Source organism: Hypanus sabinus, chromosome 3 (genome assembly GCF_030144855.1).
Source record: "Hypanus sabinus isolate sHypSab1 chromosome 3, sHypSab1.hap1, whole genome shotgun sequence".
Taxonomy (NCBI): domain Eukaryota; kingdom Metazoa; phylum Chordata; class Chondrichthyes; order Myliobatiformes; family Dasyatidae; genus Hypanus; species Hypanus sabinus.
In genome coordinates this window covers 125,110,688-125,136,077 of record NC_082708.1, presented here as the reverse complement: position 1 = coordinate 125,136,077, position 25,390 = coordinate 125,110,688, and the positions used below count along the sequence as shown (strand labels likewise).

Genomic DNA, 25,390 nt, shown 5'->3' with positions numbered 1-25,390 from the left:
ATCGTCACTACCTCCTCCTATAGATGCTGTCTGGCCTGCTGAGTTCTGCCAGCATTTTGTGTGTTTTTATTCATTTATAATGACTTTTCTATCAGCAGCATTGAATAGGAACAATGCTAGTACTGTGTAATGAAAATCTGCATTTGCCACTCTTCAACACAATGGAAAAAATGAGGATAATGGGTGCAACATTTTGAAGCATTTGCCTCCATGCAGTCCCATTTCAAAATGGGACGTGAATTGTGTTGCTCCGCTGTAGCAGTGCTAAGCCATGTGGCTTCATTACAGCAACAAACAAAAAGTGCTGGAGGAACCTAGCAGGCCTGGTAGCATCTATGGAAAAGGGTAAACAGTCAACATTTCAGGTTGAGATGCCTCATCAGGCCTGAACTTGCTCCAACTTCTCATCTCCCCACCACCCCACCCCCTCAGTCCTACCCACCCTACAGCATCCAGTACTTTGCTATTAAACCTACTGTATTATGCAGGCAATTCTGGTGTTTGCAGAGGCCTACAGATCCACTGAAATAATCACCAATTTCAATTGTGGGAGGGCAAAGTTAGCATTCCCAGCCCTATTTTTTTTTTTTAAATAGTTTTCTTTTATTACCAATCCTTCATGAGCACTGTTTGCAGAAACCCTAAAAGATGATTAAAATTTCTTGTCAGTCTGCTGCCATCTTGTGAAGACACTACTGGATTGGCTCAATGAGGGCACCCAGCTAGCTACTACTACCAAGATACTCCAACCTCAGAGGGAACAACATGGAGGGGCTTAAGAAGAGAGAGACTGGGCAATTAGTGGTACTAACAAAGTTTTTAGAACATTTTAATGGATTAACTAAATCTGCAGAGACGAGTATGTTTTACATTTATCAAGTACCTCTTCTAAATTTGTTATTGTGGGTTACTTAGTTGCCAGCTTTAGGAACACTTGGAATATCACAGAAAATGGAAAGTATATCCATCTCAAAACTGGCCAGATGATTAAAATCATGAAACATGGAGGAACAACAAGGAGAGGTAAAAAGGTGGCAGGTAAAAAAAAAGGGGGAATTCTCCTTACAGAACAGGAATCAGAAGTACAGTAAACAGGAGAGAAGCCAGAAAGAGAAATTTAAAACTAGTAAGGTTATGTGAGTAAATAGGATAAAACAGAATGTTTCAGAAGTAGTGATATTAGATCATGGAATTCCTCACATGGCTGTTGAGATGGAGACAAAAATCCACGTGGAAAGGGGACAAGTTTTTGATTGAGAAACAAAAAACATGGAGAGGGGAATGGGGAAAAGAGGAAAAAGAAAATAATTAAAGCATTTGAGATTTAAAAGTTAATTTGGCAGCCAGGGCTCAGTGGTGGAAGGATGATAGCATCCTTATACAAATTCATGAACAAAAGTTTCAGAAATGAAGAGGTAAATTATTCTTAATGCAGTATTTCTGGTTCTCCAAACTCATAGGGAGTATTAGGGGGGGGGGGGAAGTATCAGCATCTTCCTTTGTGAATCATCCAATTTCTCCTCAGAGTTGAGAGGCAAATGAAAACAACCTTCATCCCCTTTAAATTCCCATTTACATCAGAACTGATATTTTCAGCAATTTAAGAATGTCAATTGGCTCTTCACAACTGAAAGGAGATAGCCCAGTTTCTGAGCTTTTGGCATTGGATTGCTTTATCCTAAATTCTTGCCCATTTTCAGTTGAATGTTAAATTTCTTTACTGCAAGTTACTGAAACTTTTACAAAGAAATTAACTTCATTTTCTGAATTCGCACTTCATTTATTTCAGAAAATGTTTTTAAAATGCTGTACCTAGAATAATTAATATTGTTTTGTGGATTTTTAAATATTGAAGCTTGCAATAGTATTCTCGAAAAAGTTTGACCCAATTCTTATTTACAAACCTCTTTATACATCTACAAAGTATTGCTTGGAATCATTCCATGAATTAAAAAAATTTTCCACAGAAAACCACTGCGGGATTTATTTTTAAATGTTGTGAGAGAGGGAGAGACCTCTCCAAATTTTTTTTATATTTAGACCTTTAGAATCCCCAATGCTTCTGAAATAGTTATGCAAGACCTAAACCATGACTTCTAAGTATATGTGAATAATGTCATTCACCTCAACTCTGAACTGATTCTACAACCTGCACGTTCACTTTCAAGGACTCCAACTCATATTCTCAATACATTTTTATTTGCATAATAATTTGTCTTCATTTGCTTATTGGTTGTTTGTCAGACTATGTATAGCTTTCTGCATAAATTTTATTGTATTTATTTACCGGTAGTGCCTGCAAGTGAATCTCAAGATAATACACATTAACAAACACTTCTGATATGCGCATATGTAGTTTGATAAATTCTAATTTGACAAATTTCCTTAAGTCATCTGAGTGCATTTAACTCATTTTTTAAAATGTAAAATGCTAAAATAATTTCAATGTACAGTGGTGCTTGGAAGTTTGTGAACTGTATTGCATTTTCTCTATTTCTGCATAAATATTACCTAAAATCTGATGAGATTTTCACACAGGTCCTAAAACAAGATAAAGATAATCCAATTAAATAACAAAAATATGTTCCTTTATCTATTGAGAAAAATGATCCAATATTACATGTATTTGTTGGAAAAAGTATGTAAACCTTTACTTTCAGTAACTGCTGTTAACCCTTGTACAGCAATAACTTCAACCAAACATTTCCAGTAACTGTTGATCAGTCCTGGACATCTGCTTGGGGGTATTTTAGGCCATTCCTCCCTACTAAACTGTTTCAGCTCTGGGATGCTGGGGGGCTTCCTTGCATGAACTGCTTGCTTCAGTCCTTCCACATCATTTCTACAGGCTTAAGGTCAGGACTTTGACTCGGCCATTCCAAAACATGAAATTTTCTCCCTCTGAAACCAATCTGTTGTTGATTCACTCGTCTCTCGATCATTGTCCTAATGCATTAACCAAATTCTGTTCAGCATCAGGTGATGGATGACTATGTAAAATGTCTTGAAACAATTTTGAATTCATTTTTCCCTCAACAATTGCAATCTATCCAGGCCCTGAGGCAGCAAAGCAGTCCCAAACCATAAGACCATAAGACATAAGAGCAGAATTAAGCCATTAAGCCCAGAGACTGCTCCACCATTTCATCATGGCTGATCCCAGATCCCATTCAACCCCATACACCTGCCCTCTCCCTATACCCCTTGATGCCTTGACCAATCAGGAATCTATCAACTTCCACTTTGAATATACCCACAGACTTGGCCTTCACCGGTCTGTGGCTCAGATTTCCACAGATTCACCACTCTTTGGCAAAAAGAATTTGCCTGACTTCTGTTCTAAAAGGTTGCCCCTGAATTTTGAGGCTGGACCCCCTGGTTCTGGATACCCCCCACCATAGGAAACACCCACCCTATCTAGTCCTTTCAACATTTGGTAGGTTTCAATGAGATCCCCATGCATCTCAAAGCTGCCAAACTCTCACTGGTTAAACTCTTCATTCCTGGAATCATCCTGATGAACCTCTTGTAGATTCTCTCCAGCAACAATACATCCTTTTGAGATAAGGAGGCCAAAACTGTTAACAATACTCCAAGTGCAGCATGAGTAGTGTTTTATAAAGCATTAGCATTATCTCCTTGTTTTTATATTCTATTCCCCTTGAAATAAAGGCCAACACTGCACTTGCCTTCTTTATCACAGACTCGACCAGTAAACTAACCTTCTAGAAGTCTTGCACCTCAGATATTTGAATTTTCTCCCCATTTAGTTAACAGTCTGCACTATGGTTCCTTTTACCAAAATGCATTAATATACATTTCCCAACACTGTATACCATTTGTCACTTTCTGCCCATTCTTCCAATCTGTCTAAGTCCTGCTGTAATCACATTGCTTCCTCAGCACTACCTACACCTCCACTTATCTTCATATCATCTGCAAACTTTGCCACAAAGCCATCAATTCCACTATCCAAATAATTGACAAACAATGTGAAAGGTAGCAGTCCCAATACCGACTCCTGAGGAACACCACTAGTCACTGGCAGCCAACCAAAAAAGCCCCTTTCATTCCCACTCACTGCCTCCTGCCTATCCAGCCATTCCACCATCCAAGCCAGTATCTTTCCCATTTAAACTTGCCGAGCAACCTCGCATGTGGTACCTTATCAAATGCTTTCTGAAAATCTAAGTGAATGACATCCACTGCCTCTCCTTCGTCTACCCTGCTTGTTACTTCCTTGAAGGACTCTTAACAGATTTGTCAGGCAAGATTTCCCTTTACAGAAACCAAGCTTATTTTATCATTAATCTTCAAGTATCCTGAAACCTCATCCTTAATAATCAACTCCAACACTTTCCCAACCACTAAGGTTAGGCTAAGTGGCCTATAATTTCCTCTCTTTTGTCTTCTTCTCTTTTTAAAGAGTGGAGTGACATTTGCAATTTTCCAATCCTCTGGGACCATGCCAGAATCAAGTGATTCTTGAAAGATCATGACCACAACATCATGATCTCTTCAGCAACCTCTCTCAGGACTCTGGGATGATATAGTCAATCTGGTCCAGGTGACTTATCCATTTTAAGACCTATGAGTTTGCTTAGCACTTTTTCCTTTGTAATAGCAATGCCACTCACTCCTGACACTCATGCACCTCTGGCATACTGTTAGTGTTTTCCACAGTGAAGACAGATGCAAAGTGCCCATTAAGTTCATCTGCCATTTCTTTGTCCCATAATGCTACCTCACCAGCATCATTTTCTAGTGGTCAAATATCAACTCCCACCTCCCTTTTACTCTTTTATATAACTGACAAAACTTTTGGTATCCTGCTTTATATTATTGGCTAGTTTGCCCTCATATTTCATCTTTTACATTCTTATAACATTTTTAGATGCCCTTTGCTGGATTTTAAAAGCTTCCCAATCATCCAATTTTACACTCACTTTTGTTAGCTTATATGCCCTTTCCTTGGCTTTTGTACATTCCTCAACTTTCCTTGTCAGCCACAGTTACCTAGCCCTGCCATTTGGGAACAACTACTTCTGTGAGACCTATCTATCCTGTGCCTTGTGATCTTTTCCCAGAAACTTCAGCCACCTCTGCTCTGCCATCATCCCCGCCAGCATCCTCCTCCAATCCACCTGGGCAACCTCCTCTCTCATGCCTCTGTAACTCCCTTTATTCCATTGTGATACTGATACATGCAACTTGTGCTTCTCCGTCTGAATTGCAGTACAAATTCAATCATATTATGATCACTGCCTCCAAAGGGTTCCTTTACATTAAGCTGATTAATAACATCTGGGTTATTACACAACCCCCAATCTAAGATAGGCTTTCCCAGAGTAGGTTCAAGCACAAGCCTCTCTAAAGAACCATCTCATAGGCCTTCAATAAATTCCCTCTTGTTGTCTGACACCAACCTAATTTTCCCAATCCTCTTGCATATTGAGGTCCCCCATAACAATTATGTCATTACCTTTATTATATGCCTTTTCTAGCTCCCTTTGCAATCTCAGCCCCACATCTTAGCCACCTTTGGAGGCCTATGTATGATTCTCATAATTTTTTTTTCACCCTTGCAGTTTCTTAACTCCACCCACAAAGGTTTAACATTCTCTGACCACATGTCACCCTTTCTAAAGATGTAATTCCATCTCTTGCCAACAGAGCCACACCACCACCTATGCCTTCCTGCCTGTTCTTTCGATGCAAAGTATATCCTTTAATGTTGAACTCCCAACTGTGACCTTTCAGCTATGACTCAGTGATACCCACAACATCAGACCAACCTGTCTCTAACTGCGCCATGAGTTTATATTTAAATGCACGTATCATTTAGAATAATGTGGAGAATACCTTCAGTCCTGCCTTTTTTGCCCTTCTGAATTTTGCCTCTGTGGTACAACCCTTTGCTCTGTCTGCAGTGGTACCCAATCACTGACTTGTCCTTCCTTACATTCATGTTACACCCATCATCTACGTATAAACATTTTGGCCCATCCTCAACTCTATCATATTTGGTTCCCTTCCCCCTGCCATATTATAACCATATAACAATTAAAGCATGGAAACAGGCCATCTCGGCTCTTCTAGTCCATGCCGAACACTTACTCTCACCTAGTCCCACCAATCTGCACTCAGCCCATAACCCTCCATTCCTTTCCTGTCCATATACCTATCCAATTTTACTTTAATTAACAAAATCGAACCTGCCTCTACCACTTCTACTGAAAGCTCATTCCACACAGCTACCACTCTGAGTAAAGAAGTTCCCCCTCATGTTACCCCTAAACTTTTGCCCCCCAACTCTCAACTCATGTCCTCTTGTTTGAATCTCCCCTACTCTCAATGGAAAAAGTCTATCCATGTCAACTCTATCCATCCCCCTCATAATTTTAAATACCTCTATGAAGTCCCCCTCAACCTTCTACGCTCCGAAGAATAAAGACCTAACTTGTTCAACCTTTCTCTGTAACTTAGGTGCTCAAACCCAGGTAACATTTTAGTAAATCTCCTCTGTACTCTCTCTACTTTGTTGACATCTTTCCTATAATTCGGTGACCAGAACTGTACACAATACTCCAAATTCGGCCTTACCAATACCTTGTACAATTTTAACATTACATCCCAACTCCTATACGCAATGCTCTGATTTATAAAGGCCAACATACCAAAAGCTTTCTTCACCACCCTATCCACATGAGATTCCACCTTCAGGGAACTATGCACCATTAAATTATTAGTTTAAACCACTTCCAATGGCTCTAACAAACATGCCTGAAAGAATAGAGGACCCCCTGAGATTTAAGTGCAACCCATTCCTTTTGTACAGAAGAGTCCCAATTACTCAGAAATCTGAATCCCTGTCACCTGCTCCAATTCTTCAGCCATGCATCTATCCACCATCTCATTCTGTTTCTATCCTCATTTCACGTGCCACAGGGAGCAATCCCGTGATCACTACCCTTGAGGTCCTGCTTCTCAGCTTCCTTCCTAACTCCCTGTAGTCTGTTTTCAGGATCTCCTCTCTTTTTCTACTCATGTTGTTGGTACCAATATGCACCACAACATCTGGCCGCTTATCCCCCCCCCCCCCTTTCCAGGATATTATTGACACATTCAGAAATGTCGCAGACCCTGGCAGCTGGGAGGCAAACTACCATCCATGTTTTCTTTTTGCATCCACAGAATCACCCATCTGTCACTCAGCTATAGAGTTCCCTATTACTGCTGCCATCCTCTTAGTTTCCTGCCCTTCTGAGCAACCAGGCCAGACTCAGTGCCAGAGGCTCAGCCACTGTTGCTTCCCTCAGTAAGTTGTTTCCCCCCCAACAGTACTCAAAGCAGAGTGCTTATTGTTGAGGGGGATGGTCACAGTGATGCTCTCCATTATCTACTTATGTTCTCCCTTCCCCTTCCTGACAGTCACCCATTTATCTATCTCCTATATCCTTGGGGTGACTACTTTCCTGTAGTTCCTGTCCATCACCCCCACTTCACTTTCCCTAACAAGCTGAAGGTCATCAAGCTGCAGCTCCAGTTCCCTAACACAGACTCCAAGGAACTGCATCTCAATGCACCTGGTGCAACAGGGCAGGCTGGTAGTCTCCTGGAAATCCCATATCTGGTATCCGGAACAGAACACTGGCTCTGCAGACATACACACTATTCTCTCAAGAGTTAATTCAGAATAAAAAAGAAATAAGGAATGAACTTACCTAGCCTCTGCCTGTTCTTCCCGAAGCCATTTGAGTCAATGCCTTACTACTCTGACTCAGACTACTCTGACGATACCTGCTCAGCTGGACATTACCTCTCTTTTATAAAGACTGGCTTTTTAAAGCTTTTCACTGGACCTGCCAGGGAATGCTTCTGCTGCATCTGCGCAGCACTCCAATCGAAGAATCAAACCACGATGCTCCTTCCACCATGCTTTACAGTTGGAATGAGATTTTGGTATTGGTGTGCAATGTCCTTTTCCCTCCAAACATAGCAAGGTGCATTTCTGCCAAGGAGTTCAACCTTTGTCTCATCTGTCCGCAGAACATTTTCCCAGAAACTTTGTAGAGCATCCAGGTGGTCTGTTGCAAGTCTCAAGTTTGCAAAAATATTTTGTTTAAAAAAAAGAGCAGTGGTTTCCTCCATGGTGTCCATCTATGAATATTATTCTTGTTCAGTGCTTTTCTTAATTTGGACACATGAACAGAGACTTTAGCAAATTCTAGAGATTTCTGCAGGTCTTTTGCTGTTACCCTTGGGTTCTTGTTCATCTCCTTTCGGATTGCACATTGTGCTCTTGGTGTGATCTTTGCAGGATGTCCACTCCTAGGAAGAGTAGCAACAGTACTGAGTTTCCTCCATTTGTAGACAATTTCTCTCACTGTGGACTGATGAACACTCAGGTCTGTAGAAATACTTTTGTAGCCTTTTCCAGCTTCATGCATCTCTACAATTCTCCTTCTAAGGTCCTCTGAAAGTTGTTTTGATTGAGGCATGGTGCACATAAACAGATTTTGAGAAGAACAGGCTCTATCAGTAACCTAACTGTGTGGCTTTAAGGGCCAGGCATCTCGACAACCCACACTTCCAATCTCATCTCATTGATTGGAACACCTGACTCCAAACAGCTGTTTAGAAAACATTAGCCAGAGGTCCACATACTTTTTCTAACTAATACATGTACCATTAAGTCATTTTCCCCTCAATAAATATAGATTTTTGCTTTTATTTATTTAATTAATTGGATTCCCTATGTAATTTTAGGACATGTGTGAAGATCTGGTCACATTTTAGGTCATATTTATGCAGAAATATAGAAAATTCTACAGGGTTCACAAACTTCCTCACCCCACTATCAAAATTTAATCAATATTAGTAGCTTTGTCACAGCTGTTAACGAACATTCAATTTCAGTAACAGAGGGTGATGATAGGAGTGGGAGAGCAAGTAGGGCCTCTTCAGCTGTCAAGCCTCTTCAAATTAAGAGTCTGTTGACTGCATCCACAGAACACCTTCACTACATGTAGGCCTCACCATCAGCAGCAGCCAGCTTTCTATAGGTAGATCACGTTGGAGGTACAAGCAAGCTCAGAGGGCTTACAAGAATAAAAGATGCATTACAACATTCATAGTCAATGCATTAAATGAGCAGGATTTACAAGACTACTAGGCATTTAAAACTGATGTGTGAAGGATCCTCTTCTCAGAGGGTAGGGAATCTCTGGAACCTTCTGTCCTTAATAATAGTGGAACTGAGATCTGTTGAAGTTATTTAAAGAGGAACTCAGCAGATTTTTGAAAGATCTGGGAACTGGCACAGAAGAGACCTTATCATATTGAATGCCAGGGCAAGTAGCCCACCTCCACCCCTATTTTGCTAATATGCAAATACACTCTTGATGAACAGCACATATTGGGTGGGGCAAAGGGCATGTTTTCAGGCTGTGTGGCTAAATCATCAGGTCAGATAGAAGCTGTGGAAATAGAAACAGAATTAACATTTCAGTTTGAAGACTTGCCAGCTGTCTACAGATGCTACCCAATCTCCTGAGCATTTCTAGCATTGTCTTACATTTAATCTATCCTTTCAAATATCAAGCCTCGAGATAACTGCAAGTTAAATATTTCCAACAAAAGTCATATCCTCACTGAGAGTCTACTGAAATATCCAGTTCCTTGGAATTTGAAACTGAAAAGATTTTAAAAACCGTTTCCAAGCATTAGTATATCATATTCCTTTGTAATTCACTGCTTAAAACAAAATCAAGTTTTGAAAGTGTTTCCACTCATTCATTTGCTAAGCATCTCCAAGTAAAACAGTCATCTTGAAGAATACTTTGCAAATAACTGACTAGGTAAGAGACAACTTTTATGAACTGATGTGATCAAGTACACTGCAGAATATGAATGCATCACAGATATAGTGACCATGACAGTGGCAATTGTATTTTCTTGTTTAAATAAAGTAATATAATAGAATTAAGAACTCTGCCAAAGATAAAGGCCCTCCTTCATCACCATTAGAATATCACCTTTAAATCATGTTCACAAAATGCTGCATTGTAATTGAACTTTCAGTCAGGTCATGTATAGTTTAAAGATAACCATCTTTCCTCCTCCTCCTCCTCCATTGAAGCATTAAAGTCAATGCTTTTTTAATATCAGTATTTCACAGTAATTTTGTATTACATTCAAAACATCTGCCTATTATGAGAACAAATTCAACACCAATATTGCAGAACCTATTTAGCAAGTGTTAAAATTAAATTCTGGAAAACCCATGATTTCCCCTGAACACAGAATTTCAGTATAATTCTGTAGGGAAATTTGACGCCATTAGTTTTCTGAGTTTCTATATTTATTCCTAGAAAATAAAACAGGTACCACAGTGTGGTAGTGGATAGTGCAACGCTATTACAACACCACCAATGTCAATTCAATTCTACCACTGTTTCCAAGTAACTTACATGTCCTCCCTGTGACTGTATGGATTTTCTCCAGGTACTGCGATTTCTTCCCATGTTCTAAAGACGCAAGGGTTAGTGGTTTAGTTAGTCACATGAGTGTAATTGGCAGCACAGGTTCATTGAGCTAGCTGCTAGAAAGGCCTGTTACTGTGTTGTATCTCTACATAAATATAAAAGGACCTTTAAACCATGGAGAATCCAATTTCAATCTATAAAAAGTATACATAATTAACATATTTTAGGAGGCACAGATTACGTTCCTGGCAGTTTTAAACTTAAACTCAGTGAAACGAAGTCTGAGCACACACTGTACATGATTCATCTTTATCTGGCAAGATTTCAAACTGTTTGGTTGAGCATTTTTGAAAACTATTCTTGTTTACAAAATACTCAAGGTGTCACAAAATTCTCAAAGTGCTAGGCAAGCCAACAACCAATTTTTAAAATTTCATTTCAAACTGTTAAAAATGACAACCGCCCAAAAAGTATCCAAATTCACTGCTAATCCTGGTTTCAGTCCTTCGTAAAACCCTTATTTGGGCCCCCACAGTTAGCATAACTGTTCCAGAAAACGTATGGCAAGGATAGAAGTAGCAAGTAATTGAGCTTCAGGCCTCATTTTAACTTTAAACTCCCCTATTAATTTTTGTATTATTTGCTTACATTATCAAAATTGAGAGTTTCTCCCCACCTCATGCATGTTTGACATATAGAGTTTGATCAGCCCGAAATATCTTTGCTGATAGACCTTCCTGTCCACTTAAGATGAAGTTTAATGCAGAGTAGCAGCCTATGGTGGAGCAATTCACATTGTAAAAATAGAGTACATTACTACAAGCACAAATATGGAATTTCTCCCTACCCGCATAAAAGCAGAAAAATATTAGTGAATAAAGCAATCAGTGTTACTAAAGTAACACGAGTGAATCTGCAGATGCTGTAAATAAATAAAAAACACAAAATGCTGGCAGAACCAAAACAGCCCGAAACGTCGTTATTACCTCCTCCCATGGATGCTGTCTGGCCTGCTGAGTTCTGCCAGCATTTTGTGTTTTTCAGTGTTACTAAAAGCTGATCAGATTAATGGCCTGAGATGGCACAAAGCACAGCTAAGTTAAGGGCCAGCACATAAAAGTGGTTCTCAAAATTACATTGTAGATTGCAAGGTTCAAGAGTTAATAGTGATTGTTGATCTTTGATGAAGACCATGGTGAAATTCTTGATTACCTGTTTAAGTCCTCCCAGCACCAGAAATGAGTCACTTAAAGTAATATCAGGGTTTATCCTCTATATTAAACTTCCTACTTTGCAGAAACTTGGAAAGCAAATGATTGCTTTGAACTCTTCTGCCAGTTCCTTTCATCCATGCTTCAAAAGTAATGAGCGCAAACTTTATTTGCAATATTAGCATTTTCTATTCAGTGTCCTTGCTGCTTATCCTAATCCCTTTGATGCTCACAAACCAGATTTACCAGGCTGCCTCCTATCCTTGTACAAAGCTCCTTTGCCACTTTCTATCCTATTAGATCTCCCCTCATACATGAAATTTCATTATAGTTTACACAAACCGAGTTCCATCCACACAATTACATTGTAAATGATTTCCAGCTTCAGTAAAATCTCTACACATTTCTTCTACAAGATGTTATCTTTAAAGTTACTTATCTGTTCCAAAGAGCTTGAAACTACCCCAAGTACAGTATCTCCTAGAGAGTCTCCATGTTTAATGGCAAGGTAGCAGCGGCAATAATGATCAACCAAAGGTCTAGAGGCTTGACTGGTGGTTAGTAAAACAAGTCACAGCACATTAAACGGAGAACTTAAAATTCAACTAAATAAATCTGGAATAAAAAGTGAGTAATGGCAACAATGACTAAAAAAAAGATCATCATACTTGACCAGTACAGAAACAAACCACTGGGTCCACCATGTTCTTGTCAACTACTGTACAAGACCTCCCCCTTAGCCTTGGGGATTCAAGTGCTTGTCTAGATGCTTCAAAGATTGTGAAGTTCCTGCTTCCACCACCACCTCAGGCTACAATTTCCAGATTCTAACCATTCAGCATAGAAGTAGCCGTCCCCCCTACACCAGATCCAACTAAATATCCTAGCTCTTCCTTATAATTTATACCCTCTAAGAGCCCCCATCAACAGAAACAACAATTTTTCAATCTACCGCCCCCCCCCCCCGATTTTATGCAGCTGTTTCAGTTCACCTCTCACACTCCTCTGTTCTAAGGTAAACTAACACAGACTATTTAGTTATACCTGAATTGCTCTGATCCTAACAGCATCCCAGTGCATCTCCTCTGCTCCTTGTCCAGCACAACCACATCCTTCTTCATGTGGGGCCCTGAAGTGCCCAAAACTCCAGATGGGGCCTAGCCAATTATTTCACAAAGTTGGAACACAACATCTTACTCTGAATTCTGTGCCACAGCTGAAGGCAAACACACCAAACACTTTCTTCACTGCCTGATCAGTGTTTGCATTTGGAGGGATCTATGGAACTCTCACGGCCCCTCCTTTCATCACACTTATGAAAGCCCTACCGCTTATTGTGTATGCCCCTGACCTTCTAAAATACATCACTTCTGCTCTTACCAATTATCAAATGCTATTGCTCTACCCAACTTATTAGCCAATCAATATCATGTTGTTGGCCTAAACAATACCACAAATGTACATTTCATCTGCAAATTTGCTAATGATACATTCACATCCATGTCATTAATGTCTACAGCAAATATTAAGAGCCACAGCAGTCAATGATTCTGATGGCACACATTTATCCCTTTTTTTCTTATGTTTACTCCACCACCCCATCTTCTGCCTCCTACCTCCATGTTAATTTTGTTTCCAATTTACCAACTTGCCTTGAAACCCATTGAGTCTACATTTTAGGCCAGCCTATTAGTAGGGCCTGACCAAAGTTATCGTGGACAACATCTACAATACTTCCCTCATCAACAGACTTGCATTACTTTATCACAAATTCAATCAAATTAATGATAGCCATGCTGACTATTCTAAATCAAAACTTGCCTTTCCAGGTTAAATAAATGCTCTCCCTTAGATTGATTTTTCTCTACAGTAATCTCATGACCACTGTAGCTAAACTCACTGGCCTGTAATTGGCTCAATCCTGGTGCCCTTCTTGAATCAAAGAATAAACTTTTCATACAAATTGTTTTGGGAATCTATACATCTACTCACTTGCACATCAGCACAAGGTTCTACAAGTTCTAAAGGAATGTGGAGGACTGAAATCATGTTGAGTTTTAGCTATTGTAATTAATCTTACAATTCTGGAAGAGTAGCCAAATAATTTGTCCAGCACAAAATTGTTCTATTTTGGCTTTTCAGTTTCATTTCATGCACCAGAAAATAATCTTACATGTTCAAAAAGATACTAACCATTAAAAGGTAGAGGTTACTTATGTCATCAGTAAATTAACTGGTCAGAAAGTAGTACATTCATAAATATACGGTGGATTCTAGTTAATTGGGCACATCAGGATCAGTAGCTTTTGACCCAATTAAGCGACTGCCCCAATTAGCCAAAGTTTCATGGTTTCAAGTTTCTAGTTAAAAAGTACAAACTGAGGAACAGATTATGTAATACAGAACAAATTAGAGCACGGGTCGTCATCATTGTAGGTCGCATCTGGAATTTCCATTTGGCGGACGATTCCCTTCCATGCCGCTCTGACATATTGGGAAATCACGTACTTGGCAGGTTACAGCAGTAGTTTGCCTTTGCCTTCTGCCAGGTAAGTTTAATGAGATCTCTGGTGCAGTACAATAAAACTGTTTTAGGGGACGTCACGTGATGACGTAGGATCGAGACGTGGAAATCCAGCTGTCCCGTAAAAAACCAGTTAAATAATGTTTAAGTGAAGAAAAGTTAGTAAATACTTTTTTTAAAATTACTTATAAACTACTCAGTATTGTCTTAAGAGATGTCTCCTAAACAGAAGCAGAAGAAAACTACTACTTTGAAGACAACACAAGTTGGAAAAGAATCAAGGCCGGCCACCATGAAGGAGCCTTGGGCTCAAGTGCATTTTACCTCCGGCGATACAGAACAGGAAACTGTGGCAACATCAACCGTTTCCAAAAAAAAAAGAGCAACAGGAATTGTGTATGCGTGAAGGAAGGGGCATGCGCAAACACGAGCAATCCAAACTACAAATCCCAGCTATGATCGGAACTGAAAGTGAAAGCGAATATGAGGTGGAATCAGATTCTCTGGATAAATCAGATGAAGATGAAGAGACAAACAAAGAAGAGCAACAGGAAGAGGTTGGAGGTGATATTGGAGACTTAAAAAAATCTTTGGTGCAAACAATGCATGATTTAAAAGCATTAAAAGTAATAAAAAAGGTATTAAAATATGAAGATTATGTTTGATAAAATGATGAAAAGACAGGACAAAATGGACAAGAAAATTAAAAACTTGGAAGAAACAACGGGAGACACCATTGATAGAGTGAATAAAATGGAAGATAATATTTCTGCCTGGGCATCAGAAAGAAAACGGTTGTTGGAAAAAGTGGATGTACTTGAAAATTTTAGCAGACGAAATAATATTAAGATTGTTTGACTTAAAGAAGGTATAGATGGAGAGGTTCCAATAATTTTTTTTCAAAAATGGATTCCGGAAATTTTGGAAATGGAAGGAGGAACCCAGTTAATTGAAATTGAAAGGGCTCACGCAGTCTCAAGATCAAGACCTCAAGTTGATCAAACCCACGGTCAATCTTGATAAAATGCTTAAGATATCAAGATAAAGAAAAGATCCTGAAGGCGGCTGCCCAACGTGCCAGAAAGAGAAACGGGCCATTGATGATAGAAGGGAAAACAGTTCTTTTCTATCCTGATATAAGTTAGGACTTTTTGAAGAGAAAGAAGGAATTTAACCCAGCAAAAAAAGTTTTATGGGAAAAGAGTTATAAATTTATATTGCGCCACCCGGCAACCCTGATAATTTTTTTGGATGACAGAAAAAGATGATCTTTTACTGATTATTGGGATGCAGAAGAATTTGCACAAGAACTCCCAAATATTCGCTAACCACAGCCAAAGATTTAAAAGAGAAACGGATTAAAGATGAAGACAGGGACAGTGAATGGAGTTGATGGATGCTAAAGGCAGAAGAATATTTAAGTATATTCTTAATATGATACAGGGGGAGGAAGGTAAAAATTTGAGTAATATTAATCGAGAGTAGTGATTTTTTCTCTCATATATACTTTTTTATGTTACAGGGGAGCTGGGGGAACTTCGGATCAATTGCTACAGGATTCACGTGTGTAATCATGGCGATTGCCATGACCCGTACAACGGAGGGGGGTAATGTTGTGTTTTTTTATTCACAACATTAGTAGGGGGATATTGTTATTTTTTTTCTTTATAATCTATTTTTCTTTAATCTTTCTTTCTTTGCCTGGACAATCGAGGGGGAGACACATAGCAACACAGAGAATTTTAAAAAGATTCCCCGAGGTACTATAAAAGTTGAAAAGTTAGTTATTACTATAGACTGGAGTAACCCTATTAAAAATAATGACTAATTTACTGATTTTTTGAAGTTTTAATGTTAATGGGCTTAATAGACCGGTGAAAAGAAAAAGAATTTTAATATACATTAAGAAAATTAAAATAGCTGCATTCCATTTGAAAAAATTACTTATAATTTAAGAGATAAATACGAAATATTTCTGAAAATTTGGCACCCTTATTTACAAAAGATAGGATTAAATATATAGGTGCTCCGAAGATAAAATTATTGCTTATCTGGGGAAATAAATAAATATATATATACTAAAGCTATTATGAACTCCATGGAGCATGTGGGGATCTTCCGATATCCAGGCATTCTTTCTTTCTTTCTCCTCTTTTTTTCTCCTTCTACAGGGATATGTTAGGGGGGAGGGGTTAAGGGGAGGGGTTAAGGGGAGGGGGGGGAAGGGTTGATAATTTTTTTCCCCTTCTGTAACCTTTTGAAAATTCAATAAAAAAAACTTAACTGTTTTAGCTAGAGGAATTCATCCAGTGCACACAATGAACAAAATCAGCTCAGATCCTAGCACAGATAATGGACTGCTTTCATACAATGCTATCAAAGATTGCATCCTTCAAATCTTTATTTTCATTGCAACATTCAAGATAATTGATTGGCATCTTCAAATTCTTCACAGTTCCTAACTTAAAGTAGTGAAAAAGTTTTGTTTTCACTCAGAGCCTGGCATGTCAAAGCCTGAATGCTTGAAACCCAGTGAGTAACACACTTTGGAATTATCTTACTGCTTATTTCTTGCCCAACTATCAGTGACAAAAAAAATAAATAAATCACTGCTTTTTGAACAGAAAGAAACTAATGGTACTTAAACCCTGTTCGCTCTAGGCTGGGTGTAACAGCCACACAAGTGAGCTCAACAGACATTAGTTAAAACCTGTTGGCAAAGCTCCTATGCAAATTAAGCAACAGAGTTCTCCAAATACACAAGGGAATCCCAACTATTTTATTGATTTGCTCTTGTTCTTTAATAGTTGTCCCAAATAACCAGCTGCCCCGGTTAACTATTAACTGATTAATTAACTGATTTCAATGTATTCACTTCTCTTCTATAACTATTTTATTTTGCTGTTTTGGCGTACTAAAAACACTTCTGGTCCTACTGTGGGTTTCTCTCCTTAAACGGTGATAATTTATTACTTATGACCAAGGAAATTTGTGTTTCCTCTTCCACCTCAGGAGTGTGAAACTTGAGCTTTGATTATACAACATCTTCACGCTTAGTGAAGCAAATTTCAACATCCATGAAAGTTGAATTCCTTCAGGCAAACAGAATCCGATTATCAATGAATTATATGATACGAACTTTGTTTTGCAGCAACAGTACAGTGCAGGGACAAAAAAATTTACAAGCTACAATGTAAATAGTATAAAGGAATGGCAAGGTAGAGCCCATGGCAACATTCCAAGGCTATAACTCTGAAAAAAAATGCAGTGAAAACAACAAAATTTAAAGTATTCAATATAAATGCAGGCTGGCATTGCTCCCAAAATTAAATCAGGATAGCATTTCAAGGTGTATTAAAAAAAATCCAAGCACTAGTTAACAAGCCAATAACTGGGGGAAAAATAAATCAAGATCACACCAAGTCAGAATTCCTTGACACGTGATTGGCGAGGTGACAGGAGGCAGAGGGCACTAGTAGGAGAATGTTTTCTATGACTGAAAGTCTGTGACCAGTTGTGTATCATGGAACCCTTTGTGATATATATTAATGAGTTGGATGTGAATGAATGCGACAAGCTTAAGTTTGCTAATAGCATTAAAATTAACTGTGGTATGTTCAACAAGGCAAGTTGTCTTACGAACTGGTACATTCCATGGAGTAATGACTTTATTTAAACATACAGGAACTAATGGAGGCTTAAGAGGGTTGATGCTGAGAATTTTCACTAGGTGGAGAATCATAAATAAGGGGACATAGCCACAAAACAATGTACCACTCATTCAAAACTGCCATGCATAGAAATTTCTCAGAGTAGTGATTCTTTCAGATTCTTTGATGCTGAGGGTGATGGAGACAAAAATCATTTGAAAGTCAAGATAGTATCCAAGAAGGAGAGAAATTGAGGGTAATGGGGAAATGACGCAGAAGCTGAGTTGGGTCAGCACAGATCAGTCAAGATGATAATGAATGGTAGGATAGGCTTGAAAGCCTGGTGGCCTAATCCAGCTATTGCCTTGTGTTCTCAAGGTAGTGGCTAATGCACCTTATTCAGGCTGGAGGTCCATGAATAGTGTTCTTCTGCAGGGGTCAGTAGTGGAATCTCTGTTAGTGATTATATATAAAATAAAAATGTGGTTGTGTGGTTTATTAAGCTCATAGACGATACAAAGACTGGTGGCATTGTGAATTGCCAAGGGATATAGTCAGATAGAACATTTGTTGATATAGATGGAAAAATGGCAGAAGGTATTAAGGTGGTCAGGTACGAGGTGTTGCACTTGGATGGTCAAGTGTAAAGGGGCAGTACACAGTTCATGACAGGGCCATTAACAGTTTTGACATTCAGAAGGATCTTATGTCCAAGTCCAAAGCTTCCTGAAAGTGATACACAGGTCAAGATACATTGCAGCTTTATAAAACTCTGGTTCGGTCACAACTGGAGTATTGCATACAGTTCTGGTCACCCCATTACAAACTGGGTGAGGAGGTTTTGGTGAAGGTGCAGAAGATATTTATTAGGGTGCTGCCTGGATTGGAGGACAAGTCCTATAAGGAGAAGTTGGACCAATTTGAATTATTTTCTCTGGATTGGCAGAGGCCAAGGTGAGACATAAGAGTACAGGATTATGAGAGGCATAGATAGAATAGTCGGCTAGCATCTTTCTCCAAGATTTGAAATGTCTAATACTAGAGGGCATGCATTCAAAAGAGATGTGTGAGGGAAGCTTTAATATAAATACAGTGATGGGTAGGCTGTCAGAGCTAGTGGTGGGGGCAAATATGATACAGATATTTAAAAGCCTCTTGGGTGGATACATGAATGTGCAGTGAATGGAAGGATATGGACATGCACAGGCAGAAGGGATTAGTTAGGCATTCAGTTACCACTTTAGTCAACTTAGCACAACACTGCGGTTCACTGGGCCTGTCCCTATGCTGTAATGTTCAATGTTCTAACTGTAACCAAAACAAATGTGATCCAACCAGATTTTTGTAAATTTGCAATAGGAAATTTCAACCTTTATATTCGACGCCCAAACCAATGAAGCAAGAAAACCATGTGTCTTCTTCGCATCCTATCCACCTACACTGGGGAGCTATGGTCTTGAACTCCAAAGTGCTTCTTATCAACATTTAATGTTCTACCATTTAATGTACTGCTCTACCCCTTTCTGACTTCACAAAATAAATCATTTGCCTTTGTTGGGATTTAATTCCTTCTACAACCTTAAGACAATCTGATAAGAGAGGACAGTGGACCATGAGAGAAAGGGAAGGAGGAATGGCACTAGTGGGGCATGATAGGAAGGTGAGGAAAAGAGTTAAAGGGTCAGAGTGGGGCATAGAAGAGGAAGGGGGTAAAATCACTGAAAGGCGAAATCAATGTACATGCCATCATGGAATAGGAGGTGTTGGTCCTCTACCCCAAGGGTGGCCTCATCATGATGGAACAATAATTAAATGATTGGTCACTGGGAAATTCCCTCAATATATGTTGGGTCCTACCAACGTAGACGAGGCCACCTCAAGAGCACCAGATACAGTAGATGACCCCAACAGATTTGCAAGTGAAGTGTTGCCTCACCTGGAAGGACTGTTTGGGGCCCTGAACGCAGATGAGAAAGAATGTGAATGAGCAGTTGTAGCACTTTAGTCACTTGCAGGGATATGTTCCGGAGGGGGATAAGTGGGCAGGAATGAATGGACAAGTAAATCATGGGAGGGAGAAAGTAGAGCAGAGAGGAGGTAAAGATGCATTTGGTAGTAAGATCCCATTGAAGATGGCGGAAGTTGCGGAGAATAACATGCTGGATGTGGAATCTCATGTGGCAGTAGGTGAATAAAAGTGGAACACCATCCTTGTTAAGGTATCAGGAAGATTGGGACAGCGTGGATGCCTGGGAAATGGAGGAGATGCAGGTAAGGGCAGTATCAATGGTAAAGAAACGAAAGCCCTATTCTTTGAATGAGGTATCTCTGATGTTCTGGAAAGGAAAGCCCCATCCTGGGAACAGGTGAGGCAGAGACAAAGCAACTAAGAAAAGGAAATGTTTTTTTTTAAAAAACAGGAAACGGTGGGAAGAGAAAAAGGTAAAATAGCCACAGGAATCAGGAAGTTTATAAAAGGTATAGGTAGACAGTTTGTCTCCAGAGATGGAGACAGAGATCAATAAAGGGGAAAGACGGGACAGAAATGGACTAAGTGAATTTAAGGGCCAGGTGGAAGTTGAAAGCAAAGTTGATAAAATTGACAAGCTCAGCGTAGGTGAAGCAGCACCAAAGTCATCATTAATGTAGCGTAGAGAGAACAGGGGAGGATTATCAGGGAAGACTTGCAACAGGACCTGTTCCATATAGCCAATGAAATGACATGCATAGCTGGGACCATGCAGGTGCCCATGGCTTTACCTTGAGTTTGGAGGAAGTTGGAGAAGCTGAGATAAATTGTTGAGGGGGAGGACTAGTTCTGCTCTCAGGTGGTGGCGGTGGTATAGGGTAACGGGTCAGACCTTTTGTCAAAGAATCAGAGAGCTTTAAGGCCTTCTTGATGGGGATTAGAGGTGTACAATGATTGAACATTCATGGTGAAAATGTGGCAGTCAGGACCAGGGAATTGAAATTTGTTGAGATTGAGAGCGTGTGAAGTGTTGCGGATGTCGGTTGGAAGGGACTGAACCAAGGTGGATAGGATGGAGTCGAGGTAGACATGAGTTCAGTGAGGCAGCAGCAAGCGGAGACAATGGGTCTACCTGGACAATCAGGTCTGTGGATCTTGAGTAGGAGGTAGAAATAAGCAGTGCAGGGTAAGGGAACTATGAAATTGGGTGGCAAGGGATGGGAGATCTCCAGGGTTGATGAGTTAGTGACAGTGCAGGACTGATAATCCAGAGTGAGGTCCTTTTCAAGGGGTAGACAAATGTCTGACACTTGCTACCTGGCCTCAACAAGGGAGAGGTCAGAGTGCCACACTACAACAACACCCCCTTTGTATGTGGGTTTGAAGGGAGGTTGGGATTGATGTGGAGAGTGGAGGGCAGTGTGTTCAGAGGGGGTAATGTTCGAGGAGGAGACTGGAGTGCCATAAGACCTAGGAACAGGAATGGGCCATTTTAGCCCGTCAAGTTTGTTCCACCATTCAATTATGGCTGATCCTTTCTGCCCCTCCTCAGCCCCACTTCCCAGCCTTCATCCAATAAACTCTGATGCCATGTCATGAACCTGCAAATTGCTGCCTTAAATATACCCAACGACCTGGCATCCACAGCTGCCCATGGAAACAAATTCACCACCCACTAGCTAAAGAAACTTCTCTGCATCTGCTTTAAATGGACGCCCCTCTATGCTGAGGCCAAGTCCTTTTGTCCAGTACTCCCTCCACCCCACCCCACAGGAAACATCCTTTCCACATCTACTCTGTCAAAGCCTTTCAACGAGATCCACCTCAATCTTCTAAATTCCAACGAGTACAGACCCATCAAACATTCCTCATATGATAACCCATTCATTCCCAGAATCATCCTTGTGAACCTCAACTGATGTCAGCAATTAGAGATTAAAAGATCCAACCAGAGCAGGGTGTCCAAGAAGAGGGGGGTTGAAGAACGGAGAAAGGGTCATCAACATGGGGTCTTGAATGCTTGACAAAGAAGTGGGATCAGACATGGAGGCGATAGAAGGGCTCAACATGGTGGCAAATGCAGAGCTCAGACGTGCAGGTGTGGGGGACAAAGATAAGGCCCTTGCTGAGGGCAGAACATTCTACCTCAGGGAAGGGAAGGTTGGAGGGAATTGTGAAGCCACGGCAGGGATTCGAGCTAGGATTAGAGGGGGAAAAGAGTTAGTGGTGTTAAAGGAGAGGGAGGGTTGGGGGTGTTCTGGAAAGGTAGGAGGGGAGGAAGATGGAGAGTCTGAGGACCTAGAGGTGACAGGGGACCCTGAAAAACCAGAGGTTCCCCTCTGGTTCCCTTCTGAAAAACCAGCGATTGAGGTGGAAAGGGGGCCCAGGGAACCAGTGGAAGAGAGAACGATCTTGGTCTGGAGGTGAAGGCAGCCGAGGTTGAGGCTGGGACTGGAGTCAAAGAGGCTGCATAATTTGTGGTCTGACAGCATCCAGGTTGTTGGAATCAGAGTCTTGACAGTGGAATCCATGGTCAGGAGCCTCCCAGATCATTGTATACATCATACACATTTTTCATCCAAATGATTTTATAACTAAAGTTTATAAATTGTGATATGTGGCGTTCATATCCTTCCCAGACTTGAGAACGCAATTTTTGAAAGGTCTTCCAGCATCCTATTCCACGCTACTCAAGGTCATCATTTTCTGAAACAAGTTTGCAAAGATCAGTGGCAACCTACTGCTTATTTCTTTCTTACGGCAATTGATAAATTTCTTATTTTTATATAGTTCAGTTAATTCTTTGATGCTTTTTAAAATTATACTGGGACACTGCATAAGACACTATAACTAAATAAAGATTATTTTGTCTAGGTTTCCCAAAGCTTTCTTTCTCAGTTGTACATTTATTGTTCCAAACCACTCTGGCATCACCCCTCAGTTCCTTCTCTGATATACTGACAACTGCATTGGTGGTGCCTTCTAAATCAATAATGAACTTGACAATTTTACTAACTTAACTGACTTGCACCCCATCCACAAATCAACTTGGATTGTTTCTGAAACCTGCTCTGTCAATACTGGGCATCCTGATCTCATAGCTGCAAGACCCATTAACTCCACTCCCCATTCCCACACTAACCTGTATGACATCAGCCACGTCTTCTGTCAGGGCAAGGCTAAACACAAACTAAACAAAAAATAGCACTTCATATTCTGCTCAACAGTATAAACGTCAAATTCTCTAAATTAACATAATCTGCACAGCCTCTGTTCCTTTCTCTCCTTCTGACTACTCAGGTCCTCATATACATACAACCCCAACCACACTTTCTAGCCTCTGGTTTATTTCCTCATCCACACCCAGTTTTAACTACCCATCATCCACACTCAATCCACTAGATTTCCTTTTCCCTGTCCTCTACTGTTCCTATCTACCCCTCAACCCCACAATCATCTTATCAGATTCAATTATCTGCAGTCCTTCATTGTATCCACTTTTCACCTCCCGCTAAGATAATGGCAATAAATATGCCAACACCAGCTTCAGGATCCCCTCCCAGTTGCATGCAGTCCCGATTTGAAAACATATCATTGTTGCTAGGACCAAATCTGGTAATTCCCCTATCAATAAGTACTGTAGAAATACCTTCACCAGAAGAACTGTCATGGTTCAAGGCAGCAGTTTACTATCACCCTCTCATGGACAAAGTGAGATGGACAATAATGTAGACCTTTCCAACAAAGTCCACAGCCCCCAGAAAAAGAATGAGAGATAAGAACCATAAATAGCAATGGCTGAATAAACTTTAGTACTGCATCATCCCAGCTTTCAATTTCTTTTTACTGAATGTCTTTTTATCCCTTTTGTACCCTGAACTAGACTCATTGTCTACTCGCTCAATGTAATTTGAAATTGCAATTCTCATCAAGACTGAATCACTGCTTGAAATAGCAAGTAAGGGAGCAACATATTACTCCCTTATAGCTGCAAGTCTTGTCAAAAATGAGTTTTATATGAGCCTATTAAACAAAAGAGGGAGATGCAAGTGAAGCATCCATTGTTGGAGTGGGGCAGTGTTAGAGTGGTTCAGTATTGGCTCAACAGGATTGGGCAAACACTAACGCAGGCTCTAAGCTTCCAGTAAGTTTTTGTTTTCCAGTTAGTACATACCTAGTGCATTGAGAATATGTCCAGAGTTAGTAGTGTGTTCCTTGTGTGGGATATGGGATCTTTGGGAGACTTCCAGTCTCCCTGATAACTACATCTACACAAAGTGAATCGAGTTGCAGCTCCTTAGAGACCATGTTAAGGAACTACAGCTCAATGACCTTTGGGCCATAAGGAGGAATTAGAAGGGGATACTTCCGTTAAGTAGTCACCCCCAAGTTGCAGAAGGCAGGTATCTGTGTGACTCAGAAGAGGGAAAGGGAATAGTCAGCCAGTGCAGAGTACCCTTGAGGTTGTTTCCATCAGTAATAAGCATACCACTTTGGATAGCTTATACGGGTGAAGATCTACCAGGGAGGAAGCCACAGTGAGCAGATCTCTGGCACCGAGTTCGGCTCTATGGCTCAGAAGGGACAGTAGGGGGAGAAGAGGTGAGCTGTAGTGATAGGGGATTCATTGGTTAGGGGAACAGACAGGAGGTTCTGGAGATGAGAACAATAGTCTCCGATGGATTGTTGCCTCTGGGTGCCAGGGTCAGTGACATCTCAGATAGAGTCCACAGCATCCTTCAGTGGGAGGGTGAGCAGCCGGAGATCTAGGTCCATTTCAGTACCAATGACTTGGGTAGGATGGGTGACAATCTCCTGCAAAGTGAGTTCTGGGAGTTAGGTGCTAAGTTAAAGGACAAAACCTGCAAGGTTGTGATCTCAGGATTGCTACTCGTGCCACGTGTTAGTGCCTCCAGAAATAGGAAGGTCATGCAGTTTATGAGTTGGTGCAGGAGGCAGGGCTTCAGATTTTTTCAATCACTGGGCTCTCTTCCAAAGAAGGTGGGACCTGTACAGAAGAGACAGGCACCTGAACTGGAGGGGGACTAATACTCTAGAACAGGGGTCGGCAACGTTTACCACTGAAAGAGCCAATATGGACCCATTTCCCACAGAAAAGAAAACACTGGGAGCCACAAAATGAAATAACACTGCATACAACGGTTTTTTTTTGCCTCTATGCTATGTATAAACAAACTATAATGTGTTGCATTTATGAAATTGATGAACTCCTGCAGAGAAAATGAAATTACATTTCTGCATGCAACAAAAACATTTTGAACTCTGAAAAAAAGTTGGGTTGAAGGTTACTCCATAGTTAGCCTACCTTGGATCGAAGAATTAAAAGAAAGCGCACACTGGCGGGTGTCAGGCATTGGCAGTTGTGATGTATATTAATAGCGATAAAAAAACACGTTGTAGCGGTGTGCTACACGCAGCGCTAAAATAAAGACTGCAGTCAAAGGTAACTTTATTCGAACTAAACAGCCTTGCTTTAAAGCCTCCCTCAACCCGTCCCCGTGGGCGCGGATGCTCCAAAAGACACGTAC

At 40.4% G+C, this 25,390-nt stretch overlaps 1 protein-coding gene across 4 annotated transcripts in view; it reads right to left on the bottom strand.

Annotated features, from left to right (window-relative positions):
* fgf2 (fibroblast growth factor 2) overlaps window positions 1-25,390 on the bottom strand; it is an 87,728-nt gene that overhangs the window by 50,905 nt on the left and 11,433 nt on the right. For 2 of the 4 annotated variants that reach the window (XM_059965088.1, XM_059965090.1), the window contains exon 2: window positions 10,473-10,529. The exons of the other annotated variants lie outside the window; for them this stretch is intronic. In XM_059965088.1, the coding sequence (XP_059821071.1) occupies window positions 10,473-10,529 (57 nt within the window). The remainder of the gene's footprint in view (window positions 1-10,472; window positions 10,530-25,390) is intronic. 4 annotated transcript variants of the gene reach the window in all.